The sequence below is a fragment of the Nerophis ophidion genome, linkage group LG18 (assembly GCF_033978795.1).
Source record: "Nerophis ophidion isolate RoL-2023_Sa linkage group LG18, RoL_Noph_v1.0, whole genome shotgun sequence".
Lineage (NCBI taxonomy): Eukaryota > Metazoa > Chordata > Actinopteri > Syngnathiformes > Syngnathidae > Nerophis > Nerophis ophidion.
Window position 1 is genome coordinate 23,035,765 of NC_084628.1, and position 15,166 is coordinate 23,050,930.

At 37.9% G+C, this 15,166-nt stretch overlaps 1 protein-coding gene across 10 annotated transcripts in view; it reads left to right on the forward strand.

Moving 5' to 3' along the window:
• LOC133536952 (latent-transforming growth factor beta-binding protein 4-like) overlaps window positions 1-15,166 on the forward strand; it is a 108,814-nt gene that overhangs the window by 91,113 nt on the left and 2,535 nt on the right. For all 10 annotated transcript variants that reach the window (XM_061877708.1, XM_061877712.1, XM_061877710.1 and 7 more), the window contains 10 exons: window positions 56-187; window positions 275-397; window positions 2,241-2,372; window positions 2,444-2,569; window positions 2,670-2,825; window positions 3,960-4,211; window positions 7,987-8,058; window positions 8,360-8,488; window positions 10,841-10,981; window positions 11,053-11,205. In XM_061877708.1, the coding sequence (XP_061733692.1) occupies window positions 56-187; window positions 275-397; window positions 2,241-2,372; window positions 2,444-2,569; window positions 2,670-2,825; window positions 3,960-4,211; window positions 7,987-8,058; window positions 8,360-8,488; window positions 10,841-10,981; window positions 11,053-11,205 (1,416 nt within the window). The remainder of the gene's footprint in view (window positions 1-55; window positions 188-274; window positions 398-2,240; window positions 2,373-2,443; window positions 2,570-2,669; window positions 2,826-3,959; window positions 4,212-7,986; window positions 8,059-8,359; window positions 8,489-10,840; window positions 10,982-11,052; window positions 11,206-15,166) is intronic.

A 15,166-nucleotide genomic window follows, 5' to 3' on the forward strand; every position in this document is an offset into this window, starting at 1 on the left:
ATGCGCCAACATATAAGGTAACCATGGCAACACTGATATGTGCGTGTGTCGTCAGACATCAACGAATGCTTGGAGGAGAACTGGTGCCCCCCCACAGGAGAGTGTGTCAACACGGCCGGCTCGTACACGTGTGTGTGTCCTCAAGGATTCGCCCTGGGCAGCGACAACAACCGGACCGCCTGTGTCGGTCAGCACCCCTCCCTCTCTTGCGTGGACTTTGAATGTTGCCACGACGATGTCCCGCTCAGTGACGACTCTCGGGTCCTCTGTGCAGACGTGAACGAGTGTGAGCGGTCGAGGGCATGCGCAGACGGCGACTGCGTCAACACCGATGGCTCCTTCCTGTGTCGATGTCATGATGGCTTCACCAACAACCCTGAGAGGAACACCTGCCTTGGTACACTAACACACACGCTGAATGCTAAGGCCATTTTGAAAACTAATACAGTATATAGATGTTTTTAACCTTTTGGGCTCCCCTTAAGTTTGGACCCGGGGACCTGGAAATGTCTGTCATAAAAATGTTAAAGAATAAGTCATACAATAAGCTTATATAATTTTTATTTCATTTTTTTTTATTCAACGCTTAAATAGATAGTTTTTTGGGGGTGTTTTTTATGTTTTATGCTTTTTTTGTCAAAAGCCTGTTTTTTTATGGCAAACACACAAAATATGCAATATTTTCCCCCAAAACATATTTCACAGTGGAATTGTTTAGATGAAGTATTTGGAACCTTGAATAAACATTAATTTTAATTAGTTATTACTTTTTCAATTATTTAAAAACAAGGCCCACTAAAATTATTGGGGATTCAAAAGGGCCCCATTCCTAAAAGTGTTTAAAAAAGGTCATACATTATTTTTTCTATCTTAACGCTTAAGTCTCTAAATAATCTTAAGTTTATTCCATTGATTTATTATTATTTTTCCTTTTTGTCAATAAAATCTTTGGTTGTTGTATGGCGCAAAATATGCAAAATTTTCCCTAAAAATATTTCTAAGTGGAGTTTTTAATGTGAATAATTGTAGCCTTAAATAGGTCAATAATTCATAACAACATAGATTTTTAATTATTAATTATTTTTTGAACAATGACAGTTTTGTTTAAGTTCCACTTAAAATGATTAGAGATTCAAAAGAGTCCCACTCATAAGTGTTAAAAAAAGTCATACTTTTTTCTTTTTTTTTTACTTTCAACGCTCAAATCTTAAAATCAACTTTAGATCAATCCGTCGATTATATTTTATAATTTTTTTTCCTTATTTCATTTTGCCCTCTTTGTCAAAGAAAAACTTTTTTTTATATGGAAAATGCAAAAAAAAAAAAAGCAATATTTTATCCAAAATATTTCAAATTGGAATTTTTGATGTAAAGTAAAAACGATGCCAATTTTATTTTTCAAAATTCCCCCTTAAAATTGTTTGGCATTTAAAATTCCACCATCTCTAAACTTGTTAAAAAAGGTTTTTCTTTTTTACTTTCAACGCTTACAGTACGTTTTTAGATCAACTTCAGACCAATCTGTCGATTGTTTTTATTATTTTTTCTTGGGGTTTTGCCCCTTCTGTTAAAGAAAACTTTGTTTTTCATATGGCAAACACAAACTATGCAGCATTTCCACCCCAAAAAAAATCTCAAAGTGGAAGTTTTGATGTGACTTAAAACAATGACAAAAGTCCCACTTAAAATTATTGGGGATCCAAAAAGACCCCACTTATAAAAGTGTTAAAAAAAAGTCATACATTATTTTTTAAGAGCATTATCTTTCAACGTTTACAGTTAGTCTCGAGATCAACTTCAAATCAATCTGTCAATTATATTTATTATTTTTCTCTTTTTTTGCCCTTTTGTCAATGAAAACTTTGTTTTTTATATGGCAAATACACAAAATATGCAATATTTTCCCCCAAAAAATATTTCAAAATGGAATTTTTGATGTGTAGTAATTGGAGCCTTGTGTAGGTCAATTAATCATAACAACATTGATTTTAATTAGTGCTTACTTTTTAGGCAATGACTACTATGATTGTGTTAAAAGAGTCAATATTGCAATTTTTCTTGTTGCATTTTACCCGTTTGCTCTTTTATTACACTTCTTTAATTTTTTTTAATAGTATTTTTAGAAAGTGCCACAGGCCGTATATGTTCTTCCTGTCGCTGGTCCTGGCTGCTTTCAAGTGTGTGTGTGTGTGTGTGTGTGTGCGTGTGCGTGTGCGTGTGTATGTGTGTGTCCATGACAGATGTGGACGAGTGCGTCTCGTCTGGCGGTTCAGTCTGTGGCGCGCTCAGGTGCGAGAACACCATCGGTTCTTACCGTTGCCTCACTTCCTGTGATCCGGGCTTCCAGGTGTCTGCTTCTGGTCAGTGTGAGGGTGAGTAAACATCTGCAGGTGCACACAGATGCGCTCCTGGCGTGGGAATAACTATTGTCTCCTCTTACCAGACGTGGACGAGTGTGTTAACAGGACGGTGTGCGGCGATCATGCCGTCTGTCAGAACTTGGTCGGAACATACGTGTGCCTTTGTGACCAAGGTTTTACCTCCACCTCTGATGGAAAGTTCTGCGTGGGTACGTCCGTCCAAACTACAAACATGACATTAACATGTCAACTGTGCCGCACGTCGCCATGGAAACAACATATTAACAGTTGTCATGTTGCGTCTTCCAGACGAGGACGAGTGTGTGTCCATGCCAGGTGTGTGTGGCTCTGCTCGATGTGACAACATGGAGGGGTCCTTCATGTGTGAATGCGACACACCTGGAGAAGAGTTCGACACCACGAGTAGACATTGTGTGAGCACCCCGCCGTCAACACCACAGCGAGGTACACACACAAGGACCAAATTTAGATTAAAAAACTAAGGAGGCATGATGAATTATTCTATACGTAGTTTTTTTTCACTTGCATTTTGTTTTTTAATACTGTTTTACTCAAACCTAAATGCTTTTAGTTGCATTTTCTGATACACTCAAACGGACCAAATTTAGATTCCACAATTGGCTCGAGTACAGGGGGGCATGAATGATGGCGTCTCACTCTTACTTGTACTGTAAACACACATCTGACCACGGATTTGTCAGCTGCTGTGTGCTGTCAATCATCGTCATGCAGCGACAGAAAGCCAATCAATGAGCCTGTGGGCGGTCTAAAGGGTCACGCTGCAGTTCAAGCGGTGGTTTTCCCGCCTGGCACAAGTGTTTGACTCGTCTCTGTTTGATAGCGTAACATTGTTTTTGCACATAACACATTTTGATCTTTTTTTTATTTTCAAAACCAATACGATATGTATTGTAATCATTAGGCCCCCCCCTCAATTTTGGTGAATGTTAATGGCCCCGGAGGACCCATAATGGTACCAGTCAATAAAGTGTTAAAACCAAATCATATATATATTTTTTAATTTCAAGTTAGTATTAAATGTCTATAAATCAACTCCAGAGCTGTCTGTTGACATAAAGTTTTAATTTTTTTTAATGTGTTATGCCCTTTTTGTCAAAGAAAACCATGTTTTTTATGGCAGAAAAAATAATTGCAGCATTAAATAGGTAAATATTTCATAACAACATTGTTTTTAATTCTTTATTACTTTTTGAACAATGACAGTTTGAATAAAACAAATCTGACTCTAGGTCTCGAGGAGACAAAAAGCCCCCAAGTGTTAAAATTAAGTCATATCAATATATATTATTTTTACTTTCAACGCTTCAATCTCGAGAGCAACTCCAGATCTGTCGATTATAAGTTTTATTATTTTTTGAGCAATGTCTCTTTTGCACTTTTGTGTTACTAGGTCAATATATTTTCTCGCTACATTACACCTGTTTGCTCTTTTATTCGACTTTTTTTAATGTTTTTTTTTTATTGTGCCACCGGCCTTTAAAAATGAGCTGCGAGTCCCACTTTGCACACCTCTGCCTCAGATGTTCTACTGTATTTGTCTTTCTTTCTCCCCAACAGGGACTTTCCCCATCGGCTCCTCTTCTCCGTCGTCCTCCACCTTCCATGCCGGTGTATTTGACCTTGCTCCGGTGCTTCCCCGCCTGCCCGCGGCCAGCCCCGGCGAGCTCAGAGAGTGTTACTATAACCTGGCAGACGGCGGCTCCTGCAGCCTGCTGGCCGCCAACACCAGCCAGCAGGAGTGCTGCTGCACGCTGGGGGAGGGGTGGGGCCTGGGCTGCCAGTACCACGCCTGCCCCCTCATCGGCACAGGTGAGACGACGCTCATTGCAAGGGCTTTTAACCTTTTTGACCTCGAGGCCCATTTTTTCCACTACAGAGGGGGCTAATTCAGAGGTAGCATTCAAGTGGGTTCCACCCACTTAAATTTTACCTGTGAATTATTAATCTAACTCCTGATTATAATTGTATACAATAATTATATCAAACCTACTTTTTGTTTAACAGGTTAACATCCTTGCTAAGGACTTGAAAGCATGTGTTCATCACAAAGATTATTGTCAAGGCTTTTTTTTTTTTACAAATGTTTACAAAAATAAATACTAATCAAATATACTGCAAAAGAAGGGACTCTGATGAAAAATAAATGTACGTACAATTACGCAGTGCTAAAAAGAATTTCTAACCAAATTATTAATAAGTAGTATAAATGTTTTTTCAATAAACTGTGGATTATATTTAAGTGCAAATTAAAATAAAGCCTCACCACTTTAATCATAATTTTTGCGCTTAAAACACTCTATGACTTTAGCTCCAGACTTCTTCTGTTTGATTGATAGAGAGTGGAGTATGAAGAGAGTACGGCCAACTTGGTTTCAAGCAATCTCCTCAATGTCTGGTCAAAAGGCACTCACCTGGCTACTGGGTGCCATGACTGCTACCAACTTTGAGCTTATGCTCAGTGTTTGCGGCACTTCGTTGTTAGTTTTTCAAGGCATAAAAATGCTGCTTCACCTGAGAGAATTGTAAAAAAAAACAAAAAAACATTGCTTTCCCCGCAACCCATAAAGAAGACAAGTATCAACAGTGGAGAGCCACCGTGCGAGGTGAACACAGACGCTAATACGAATAATAACAAAATAAATTAATGAATTCAAGAGATGGTTTGACAAAATCATACTCTTTAATCTCAGTAAAATAAAAAAAAAAGCAATTCGGAAACAGTAGAAGAGGAAGTCAAACACAAATACAAATAGACGGAGGTGTAACGATAGATGATAAAATTAACAGGAAATCTCATAAACCCACAAGTAGTGGCAAGAAATAAGTTATAATGAATGCAGCAACATATGTTCTGGACCAAAAATGACTCCTTATTTTCTACTGCTCGCCAGTGGTACCAGATCTGAGTTGTTGTGCAGAAATATGGGGGGGAAATTACAAAAATAGGCTTATTCACTTAGCATGTTTCAAAAAAGCAAGATGAGTTATAATAATACATAATAAGTGATACCTAGGGTGATTACAAATACATTGGAGACATTTTTCTCACATTTACTACACAATTCCTTTGGATTGTTGGTCTAAAGCTAATGAAGATTGTGGCAAAATAAGGATAATAATAGGGCTGTGAATCTTTGGGCACCACACGATTCGATTATTCGGGTAATGATTTAATTTAGAATCAATTCTCAATTCAAAATGATTCTCGATTCAAAATCAATCCTTTTAAATAACATTGGGTGCCGGTTCTCTGATTAACTACATTAAGAAAATAGATAAACCGCTCTATTCAATTTCTATATTACTTCAAATAAAACTGGTTTTGTATGATAAAAGTATATCCAAACATTTAATAGTCAAAATATTAACAAGGCAAGAGGAAAAAGTATTTCACACTTCTCTTTTTTTAAGGAAATCTGTACAGCAGATATGATTGTCTACATCAGTGGTTCTCAACCATTTTTTAGTGATGTACATCCTGTGAATATTTATTTTATTCCAGTACCCCCTAATCAGAGCAAAGCATTTTTGGTTGAAAAAAAGAGACAAAGAAGTAAAATACAGCACTATGTCATCAGTTTCTGATTTATTAAATTGTAAAACTGCGAAATATTGCTCATTTGTAGTGGTCTTTCTTGAACTATTTGGAAAAAGATATAAAAATAACTAAAAACTTGTTGAAAAATAAACAAGTGATTCAATTCTAAATAAAGATTTCTACACATAGAAGTAATCATCAACTTAAAGTTCCCTCTTTGGGGATTGTAATAGAGATCCATCTGGATTCATGAACTTTATTCTAAACATTTCTTCACAAAAAAATAAATCTTTAACATCAATATTTATGGAAGATGTCCACAAAAAAATCTATCTGTCAACACTGACTATTGCATTGTTTCATTTCTTTTCACAGTTTATGAACTTACATTCATATTTTGTTGAAGTATTATTCAATAAAGGGCTTCACGGTGGGAGAGGGGTTAGTGCGTCTGCCTCACAATACGAAGTTCCTGCAGTCCTGGGTTCAAATCCAGGCTCGGGATCTTTCTGTGTGGAGTTTGCATGTTCTCCCCGTGAATGCATGGGTTCCCTCCGGGTACTCCGGCTTCCTCCCACTTCCAAAGACATGCACCTGGGGATAGGTTGATTGGCAACACTAAATTGGCCCTAGTGTGTGAATGTGAGTGTGAATGTTGTCTGTCTATCTGTGTTGGCCCTGCGATGAGGTGGCAACTTGTCCAGGGTGTGCCCTGCCTTCTGCCCGATTGTAGCTGAGATAGGCGCCAGCGCACCCCGCGACCCCGAAAGGGAATAAGCGGTAGAAAATGGATGAATGGATGGATTATTCAATAAATATATTTATAAAGGATTTTTGAATTATTGCTATTTTTAGAATATCTTAAAAAAATCTCACGTACCCCTTGGCATACCTTCAAGTACCCCCAGGAGTACGTGTACCCCCATTTGAGAAACACTGGTCTACATCAGTCATGTCAAGGCCACCGGGCCAGATCCGGCCCACGAATGGATTATCTGTGGCCCCCAGGATGATATTTGATTAGTAATTTAATCGTCCCACAGGCCACAGCCTCCTGCTTTGAAGGAAGTTTGTTTTTGTCTGTGAGCCTGTGGAAAAATTGTTTCACTTTAAATTAGTGATAGAGCCATACAAAATGTTGGATTATTGAATTAATAATTGAATAAAATACAGTACACTGTGTTAGGTCTTGGTTCAATAAGTCATGTGCAATCATTTTTAATATGTCTTAATAAACATTGAACCAATCCGGCCCTCTGGTTGTAGCAAATTATTTTTTTGGGCCCTGTGATGTATTTGACTTTGACATCCCTGGTTTACATCCACAATATGATTTGCCTAAGTGGCCGAACAGGACAGATTAAAAAAAAAAAAAAAAAAAAAAAAAAAAAAAAAAAATATATATATATATATATATATATATATATATGTTTTTTTTTTAATTGATTAAAATCGTTACAAATAAGAATCGCGATTAATTCAAAAATCTTTGACACAACTGGTAATAAGTTAATAAGTTTATTGCGCCGCCGTCAGGTGTGTGTTAGAGTGCCTGCTGGTCACCAAACACTGCAGGAATGTAGCAGCGTCAAATACGGCCCCAAAATTCTACCTTCACCAAATAAAAGCATATTATTATTGTAATTTTTGGAGTTAGGGTACGTTCAGAACTACATATTGTATTATTTTGGTTTATTTTGTCAGTAAAACTAACGTCAAAATGAAAGCAATTGCATGCATGTCCTTGCTACCAAGGACATGCATATATATATATATATATATATATATATATATATATATATATATATATATATATATATATATATATATATATATATATATATATATATATATATATATGCATCTCCTCTCGTTTAGTTGGCCATACCCTTTATACACCACTCTGCTTTGACATTGTCCTTACTGCCACAAGTGGTGGAAATGTGTATCACAACGGAGTACCGCTGGGGCATTTTTTTGGCAGCCCCAATAATCGTTAAGAAACGCCGCTTTACTGAGTGGTCATGTTTGACGGTTTGTGTGCAGCGGACTTTCTGTCGCTGTGTCCAAGTGGGAGAGGATACGTGTCCACAGGAGCTGGAGCCTTCAGCTACAAAGGTGTACACACACACACACACACGCACACATACTTCTCCTATACTGCTCACTGCCACTAAGGGGCGTATGTGCATGCTATGTGAGGGCGGCAATGATGTACTGTGGTAGATTAAGCCCTGTTATTACAGTCCTCCTTGACATCTACCGGCATTCGGGTGTAATCAGCATTCCACACTAATCCTGTTAACATCTCACTCAAGTGTGAACATTTGTGCTCATTTTTCAGAGAAAAGCGTCTGTAAACTATTTATCTTTCAAAAGAAATATCACGTTTTTGCCATCAATGTTTACTGTTTGCCAGATGTGGACGAGTGCAAACGCTTCCATCCAGAGGTGTGTAAGAGCGGAGTGTGTGTCAACAACATTCCTGGGTACAACTGCTACTGCTCCAGTGGATTTGTGTACAGCAGCACTCTGCTGGAGTGTGTTGGTAAGATCAAAAACACACAAACACACGCACACACACACTTCTTTTTGATTATTGTGGTCATGTAACGAGATGAAAGAGTGAAGGAAGGTTGAATAACAGTGTCACTGGCTACCTAAAGTTAGCACACAACAGAACATGTCAGCCTTCATGATTTGTTTATCAAAGTGTGGCCACAACAGAGCAAAACAAAAGTAAAACATCACTGATCATGCAAGTCATGTGACCACAACACACACAATGGTCCCATGAGTTGTATGAAAATATTTTACAGAGTACACACAAGAAACCCCTTGTTTCCGTAGTTGGAATTATTAATTACAAATTGAATATTTTCATAACTCTTTACGACCTTCTAAAAGGTTATTTAGCATTGTGAGAGCCCTCTGGGCATTAAATAACACCCACATAGTCACCCTTACACTCCTGTAATCCAATATAGTAATGCTGAGCCAATCAGTGGCCACAATACTGAACACAGCACTCTGATTGGTTTGGTCTCATCTGGCTGCCAATACTGCTGTATATTTGATATTTACAGTTCATTTAGACATTGTTATGCTTGAAAATGCTTGTTGTCGGCCAAAAATACATGAATTATGTCTGAAAATAAAATAAAATCGGGTATAAAGTGGAATATGGCTAAAAATAGGTTATTGACTTCGGGGTTTGAGGTGAGGAGTGTAGTGTAATAGGTTTGTTGGGATCGGTACCAAAATGTTTTTTCAATACTTTTCAAAATAAAGGGCATCACAATAAATGTCGTTATTGGCTTTATTTTAACAGAAAATCTTAGGATACATTAAACATATGTTTCTTATTGCAATCAAAGAAGAATTCTGTCATTAAATAAGATAGTTAATATACTAGACGGGGCAGCACAGTCGGAAAGGAGTTAGTGCGTCTGCCTCACAATACGGAGGTCCTGTGTTCGATCCTGCGTTTGGGATATTTCTGTGTGGAGTCTGCATGTTCTCCCTGTGACTGCGTAGGTTCTCTCCGGGTACTCCGGCTTCCTGCCACCTCCAAAGACATGCACCTGGGGATAGGTTGATTGGCAACACTAAATTGGCCCTAGTGTGTGAATGTGAGTGTGAATGTTGTCAGTCTATCTGTGATGTGCTGGCGACTTGTCCAGGGTGTACCCCGCCTTTCGCACAAATGCAGCTGAGATAGGCTCCAGCACCCACCGCCACCCTGAACGGGACAAGCGGTAGAAAATGGATGGATGGATGGAACGTGGGTTTTAGTAGTAAGTAAGCAAGCAAACAAAGGTTCCTAATTGTCTGCTGACGTATGCAGTAACATATTGTGTCATTTCTCATTATATTATTCTGTCAAAATGATAATGTATTATAATCTACTTGTTCATTTACTGGTAATATTTGCTTAGTTTCTGTTTTAACATGTTCTATCTACACTTCTGTTAAAATGTAATAATCACTTATATTTCTGTTGTTTGATACTTTACATAAGTTTGGGGTGATACTGCAAATTTGGGTATGGATCCGATACCTAGTAGTTACAGGACCATGCACTGGTCAAAATTAAAGTTATCTTGTGTCCAGGATTGTAGTTCCTAAACTTATATACAAAACAAAAAAAATATTTGGTGATGTAGTCATTGTAGTATCGAATAGATACGGCTCTTGTACTTTGCCGTTGCAGTTGATATCTTTATAAATTCCCCCATTTGTTAACATTGAGAAGCGCGAGCTTTAGTATTATTATTATTATCATTATTTTATCCTCCTATGGTGTGTAGTGAAGCATGTTTCGCTGTTCCTCGTCCTGCAGCGTAAAAAACCCCATGAAATTCCCTCGCACATGTAATCGTCCAGCGGGGGTGGTGATATTTGTGAGAGTTTTCCACAACTATGTCATGAAATCACCTGCCGCCAACACACACTCACACACCCGCGTGTCAACAAACCGTGACTGTGTACACTTGTTGTTGTCTGTCGTGTCCACAAGAAGTTCCACATAAGTGGGAAAAAGTGACATCGTGGTCACTGTGGTTAGACTGGCATTTAGATAAAAAAAACAATTCCGTAAAAAATAGGGATAACGCCATACCAATGTTTCATGTCTGATAAAGGTATTGGTATAAACACCTTATATCCTCTTTTTTTCAGTTTTTTATTTTCTTTATCACAGGCTGCCTAAACTTACGTCATACTAAAAGCTCATTGTGTTATATATTAATACTTATATTTATTATACTTATTTACAATAAGTGCTAATGTTGTATTATTATTCAATATTATTGTGATATTGTATTTATTATATATTTGTTTCCTGATTATTTTATCCAGAAATTTCAGAATACGTGTGAAAGTGTATTTGTGTCTTCAGACCTGGACGAGTGTGAGCAGGAGACGTGTGTTGGAGGCCAGTGCGTCAACACAATCGGTTCATATTATTGCAGCTGTCCGCCGCCTCTGATGCTTGACGACACCCAGCGCAACTGTGTTAATTCGTCTCACCTCAACCTGGGTGAGCCGCCTTCAAGGACCAATGCAGGCCGTGAATATCCATGAGGGACAATGACTTCATTTGTGCTGCAGATGACAACCTGTCAGTGTGCTGGCAGACCGTCAGCGCCGACTTCATGTGTCAGAGTCCCCTCTTGGGGGCGCAGGTCACCTTCACGGACTGCTGCTGTCTGTATGGCGACGGCTGGGGCATGGAGTGTGCCCTCTGCCCTGCCACTGACTCTGGTGAGACAACGCCTCACACACTTCACATCCATACATGTTTTCTAGATCGTCAAATTTTTTTCACCAAGTACCACATCAGAAAAGACTTGGCTCTCCAAGTACCACCATAATGACCAACATTCAAATACAGTAGTGTAGTAGGCCTGAATATTCATTAAAAACAAGGCATCACTGTTATTTAAGAAGTGTATTTAAGATGTATTACGTATATATTTAATATACTCTTTGAACAGTAACACTGTGTTAGAATTAGATTAGATAGTACTTTATTTATTCCTTCAGGAAAATTAAAATTTTCAGCACGTATTTCAGAATGTATAATTACCATATTTTCTGGACTATAGAGCAATGTATTTCAACCACTGTGTTGCGGCACACTAGTGTACCGTGAGATATTGTCTAGTGTGCTGCGGGAGATTATGTAATTTCACCTAATCTGGTTAAAAATATTTTTTGAAAACCAGTAATTAGAATCCGCAAATGTGCCGTTGTTGAGTGTCGGTGCTGTCTAGAGCTTGGTCGGCAGAGTAACTTTATAATACTCTTCCATATCAGTAGGTTTCAGCAGGTAGCTAATTGCTTTGTAGATGTCGCGAACATGGTTTGTCGTGATCAAAATATGTAGACAGTGGGAGGCAGTGTGCAGGTAAAAAGATATCTAAAGCTTAAACCAAAAATAAACAGAAGGCAAGTGCCGCTAAGAAAAGGCATTGAAGCTTAGGGATGGCTATAAAAACCGAAGCCAAAACTGAACTGGTTGCAAAATAAACAAAAACAGAAAGCTGGACGACAGCAAAGATTTACAGCGTGTGGAGCAGCAGACGGCGTCCACAAAGTACATCCGTACATGACTTGACAATAAACAACAAAAAGGAGCACAAGACAAGAACTAAAACACTGCACAGGAAAACAGCAAAAAACTCCAAATAAGTCACGGCCTGATGTGACAGGTTGTGACATTACAGCTACTTTGAGACAAGAGCTATAGTGATGCATGCTTTGAATTCATATCCCACAATTGCGAGAACAACTTCTTACTGTCAATATCGGCTGCTGAGTTTCATTTTTTTATGTTTTCTGCTGGTGGTGTGCCTCGAGATTTTCTCAATGAATAAAATGTGCCTTGCCTCAGGTAAGGTTGAAAATCACTGCTTTGGAGCGCACCAGGATATAAGATGCACCCATCAAATTTTAGAAGAAAATGTTTTCCTTAATATTGGCTGCACCGCACTATAAGCTGCAGATATACTGTAAAGGTTGTGAAATTAGTTTTTACACAGTAATACTGTATGTACAATATATACACTGCAAGTATACAAACCCTGTTTCCATATGAGTTGGGAAATTGAGTTAGATGTAAATATAAATGGAATACAATGATTCGCAAATCATTTTCAACCCATATTCAGTTGAATGCACTACAAAGACAAGATATTTGGTGTTCAAACTCATGAACTTTATTTTTTTTTGCAAATAATAATTAACTTAGAATTTCATGGCTGCAACATGTGCCAAAGTAGTTGGGAAAGGGCATGTTCACCACTGTGTTACATCACCTTTTCTCTTAACAACACCCAATAAACGTTTGGGAACTGAAGAAACTAATTGTTGAAGCTTTGAAAGTGAAATTCTTTCCCATTCTTGTTTTATGTCGAGCTTTATTCGTTCAACAGTCCAGGGTCTCTGCTGTCGTATTTTACGCTTCGTAATGCGCCACACATTTTCGATGGGAGACAGGTCTGGACTGCAGGCGGGCCAGGAAAGTACCCGCACTCTTTTACTATGAAACCACACTGTTGTAACACGTGGCTTGGCATTGTCTTGCTGAAATAAGCAAGGGCGTCCATGATAACTTTGCTTGGATGACAACATATGTTGCTCCAAAACCTCTATGGATCATTCAGCATTAATGGTATCTTCAAAGATGTGTAAGTTATCCATGCTTTGGGCAATAATGCACCCCCATACCATCACAGATGCTGGCTTTTGAACTTTGCGCCTATAACAATCCGGATGGTTATTTTCCTCTTTGTTCCAGAGGACACCACGTCCACAGTTTCGAAATATAATTTGAAATGTGGACTCGTCAGACCACACAACACTTTTTCACTTTGCATCAGTCCATCTTAGATAAGCTCGGGCCCAACGAAGCCAGCCGCGTTTGTGGGTGTTGGTGATAAATGGGTTCGGCTTTGCATAGCAGAGTTTTAACTTGCACTTACAGATGTAGCAACCAACTGTAGTTACTGACAGTGGTTTTATGAAGTGTTCCTGAGCCCATGTGGTGATATCCTTTACACACTGATGTCGGTTGTTGATGCAGTACTGCCTGAGGGATGAAAGGTTCATATTATCATCGCTTACGTGCAGTGATTTCTCCAGATTCTCTGAACCTTTTGATGATTTTACGGACCGTAGATGGTAAAATCCCTAAATTCCTTGCATAGGCTTGTTGAGAAATGTTGTCCTAAAACTGTTCGACAATTTGCTTACAAAGTGGTGACCCTCACCCCACCCTTGTTTGTAAATTACTTAGCATTTCATGGAAGCTGCTTTTATACCCAATCATGGCACCCACCTTTTCCCAATTAGCCTGCACACCTGTGGGATGTTCCAAATAAGTGTTTAAAGAGCATTTCTCAACTTTATCAGTATTTATTGCCACCTTTCCCAACTTCTTTGTCACGTGTTGCTGGCATCAAATTCTAAAGTTAATGATTATTTGCAAAAAAAGAAATGTTTATCAGTTTGAACATCAAATACAGTGGGGCAAAAAAGTATTTAGTCAGCCAACGATTGTGCAAGTTCTCCCACTTAAAATGATGACAGAGGTCTGTAATTTTCATCGTAGGTACACTTCAACTGTGAGAGACAGAATGTGAAAAAAAAATCCAGGAATTCACATTTTAGGAATTTTAAAGAATTATTAGTAAATTATGGTGGAAAATAAGTATTTGATCAACCATTCAAAGCTCTCACTGATGGAAGAAGGTTTTGGCTCAAAATCTCACGATTTATGGCCCCATTCATTCTTTACTTAACACGCATCAATCGTCCTGTCTCCTTAGCAGAAAAACAGCCCCAAAGCATGATGTTTCCACCCCTATGCTTCACAGTAGGTATGGTGTTCTTGGGATGCAACTCAATATTCTTATTCTTCCAAACACGTCGAGTTGAGTTTATACCAAAATGGATACATGGATAATACAGCAGAGGATTGGGAGAATGTCATGTGGTCAGATGAAACCAAAATAGAACTTTTTGGTATAAACTCAACTCCTCGTATATATATATACACACTGCAAGAGTATATATATATATATATATATATATATATATATATATATATATATATATATATATATATATATATATATATATATATATATATATATATATGTGTGTATGTGTATATATATATTTGTGTGTGTGTGTGTATAATATAGTAACACACCTTCATAACAATAAGTAATATGTACAATTTACACAGTGCAAGTATATATATAATGTAGTAACCAACACCTTCATAATATGTAATATGTACAATTTACACAGTGCAAGTATATATATAATTTAGTAACAGACACCTTCATAATATGTAGTATGTACAATTTACACAGTGCAAGTATATATATAATGTACTAACAGACACCTTTATAATAAAATAGGCTAACTTTAATATGTTCACTATATACAGGATTTTGATCTTTTTAATCATTTACGGGATTTATTTCTTCCGTACATTGATTTCTGTTTCCCTTGCACCGCATGTATGATTTGTGGCAACATGTGTGTTCCTACTTGTTGTAATCATGGCAGACTTGGTAACAGACAACAAAGACAACTATTTTTGGACAAATGAGGATTCACAACTTCATAGTTTTGAAGCTGAATATACAGAGGATGAACGGCTGCTTCTAGAAGCCAGCACAAAGAAGAAGGTGAGACGTTGGAGCAAAGG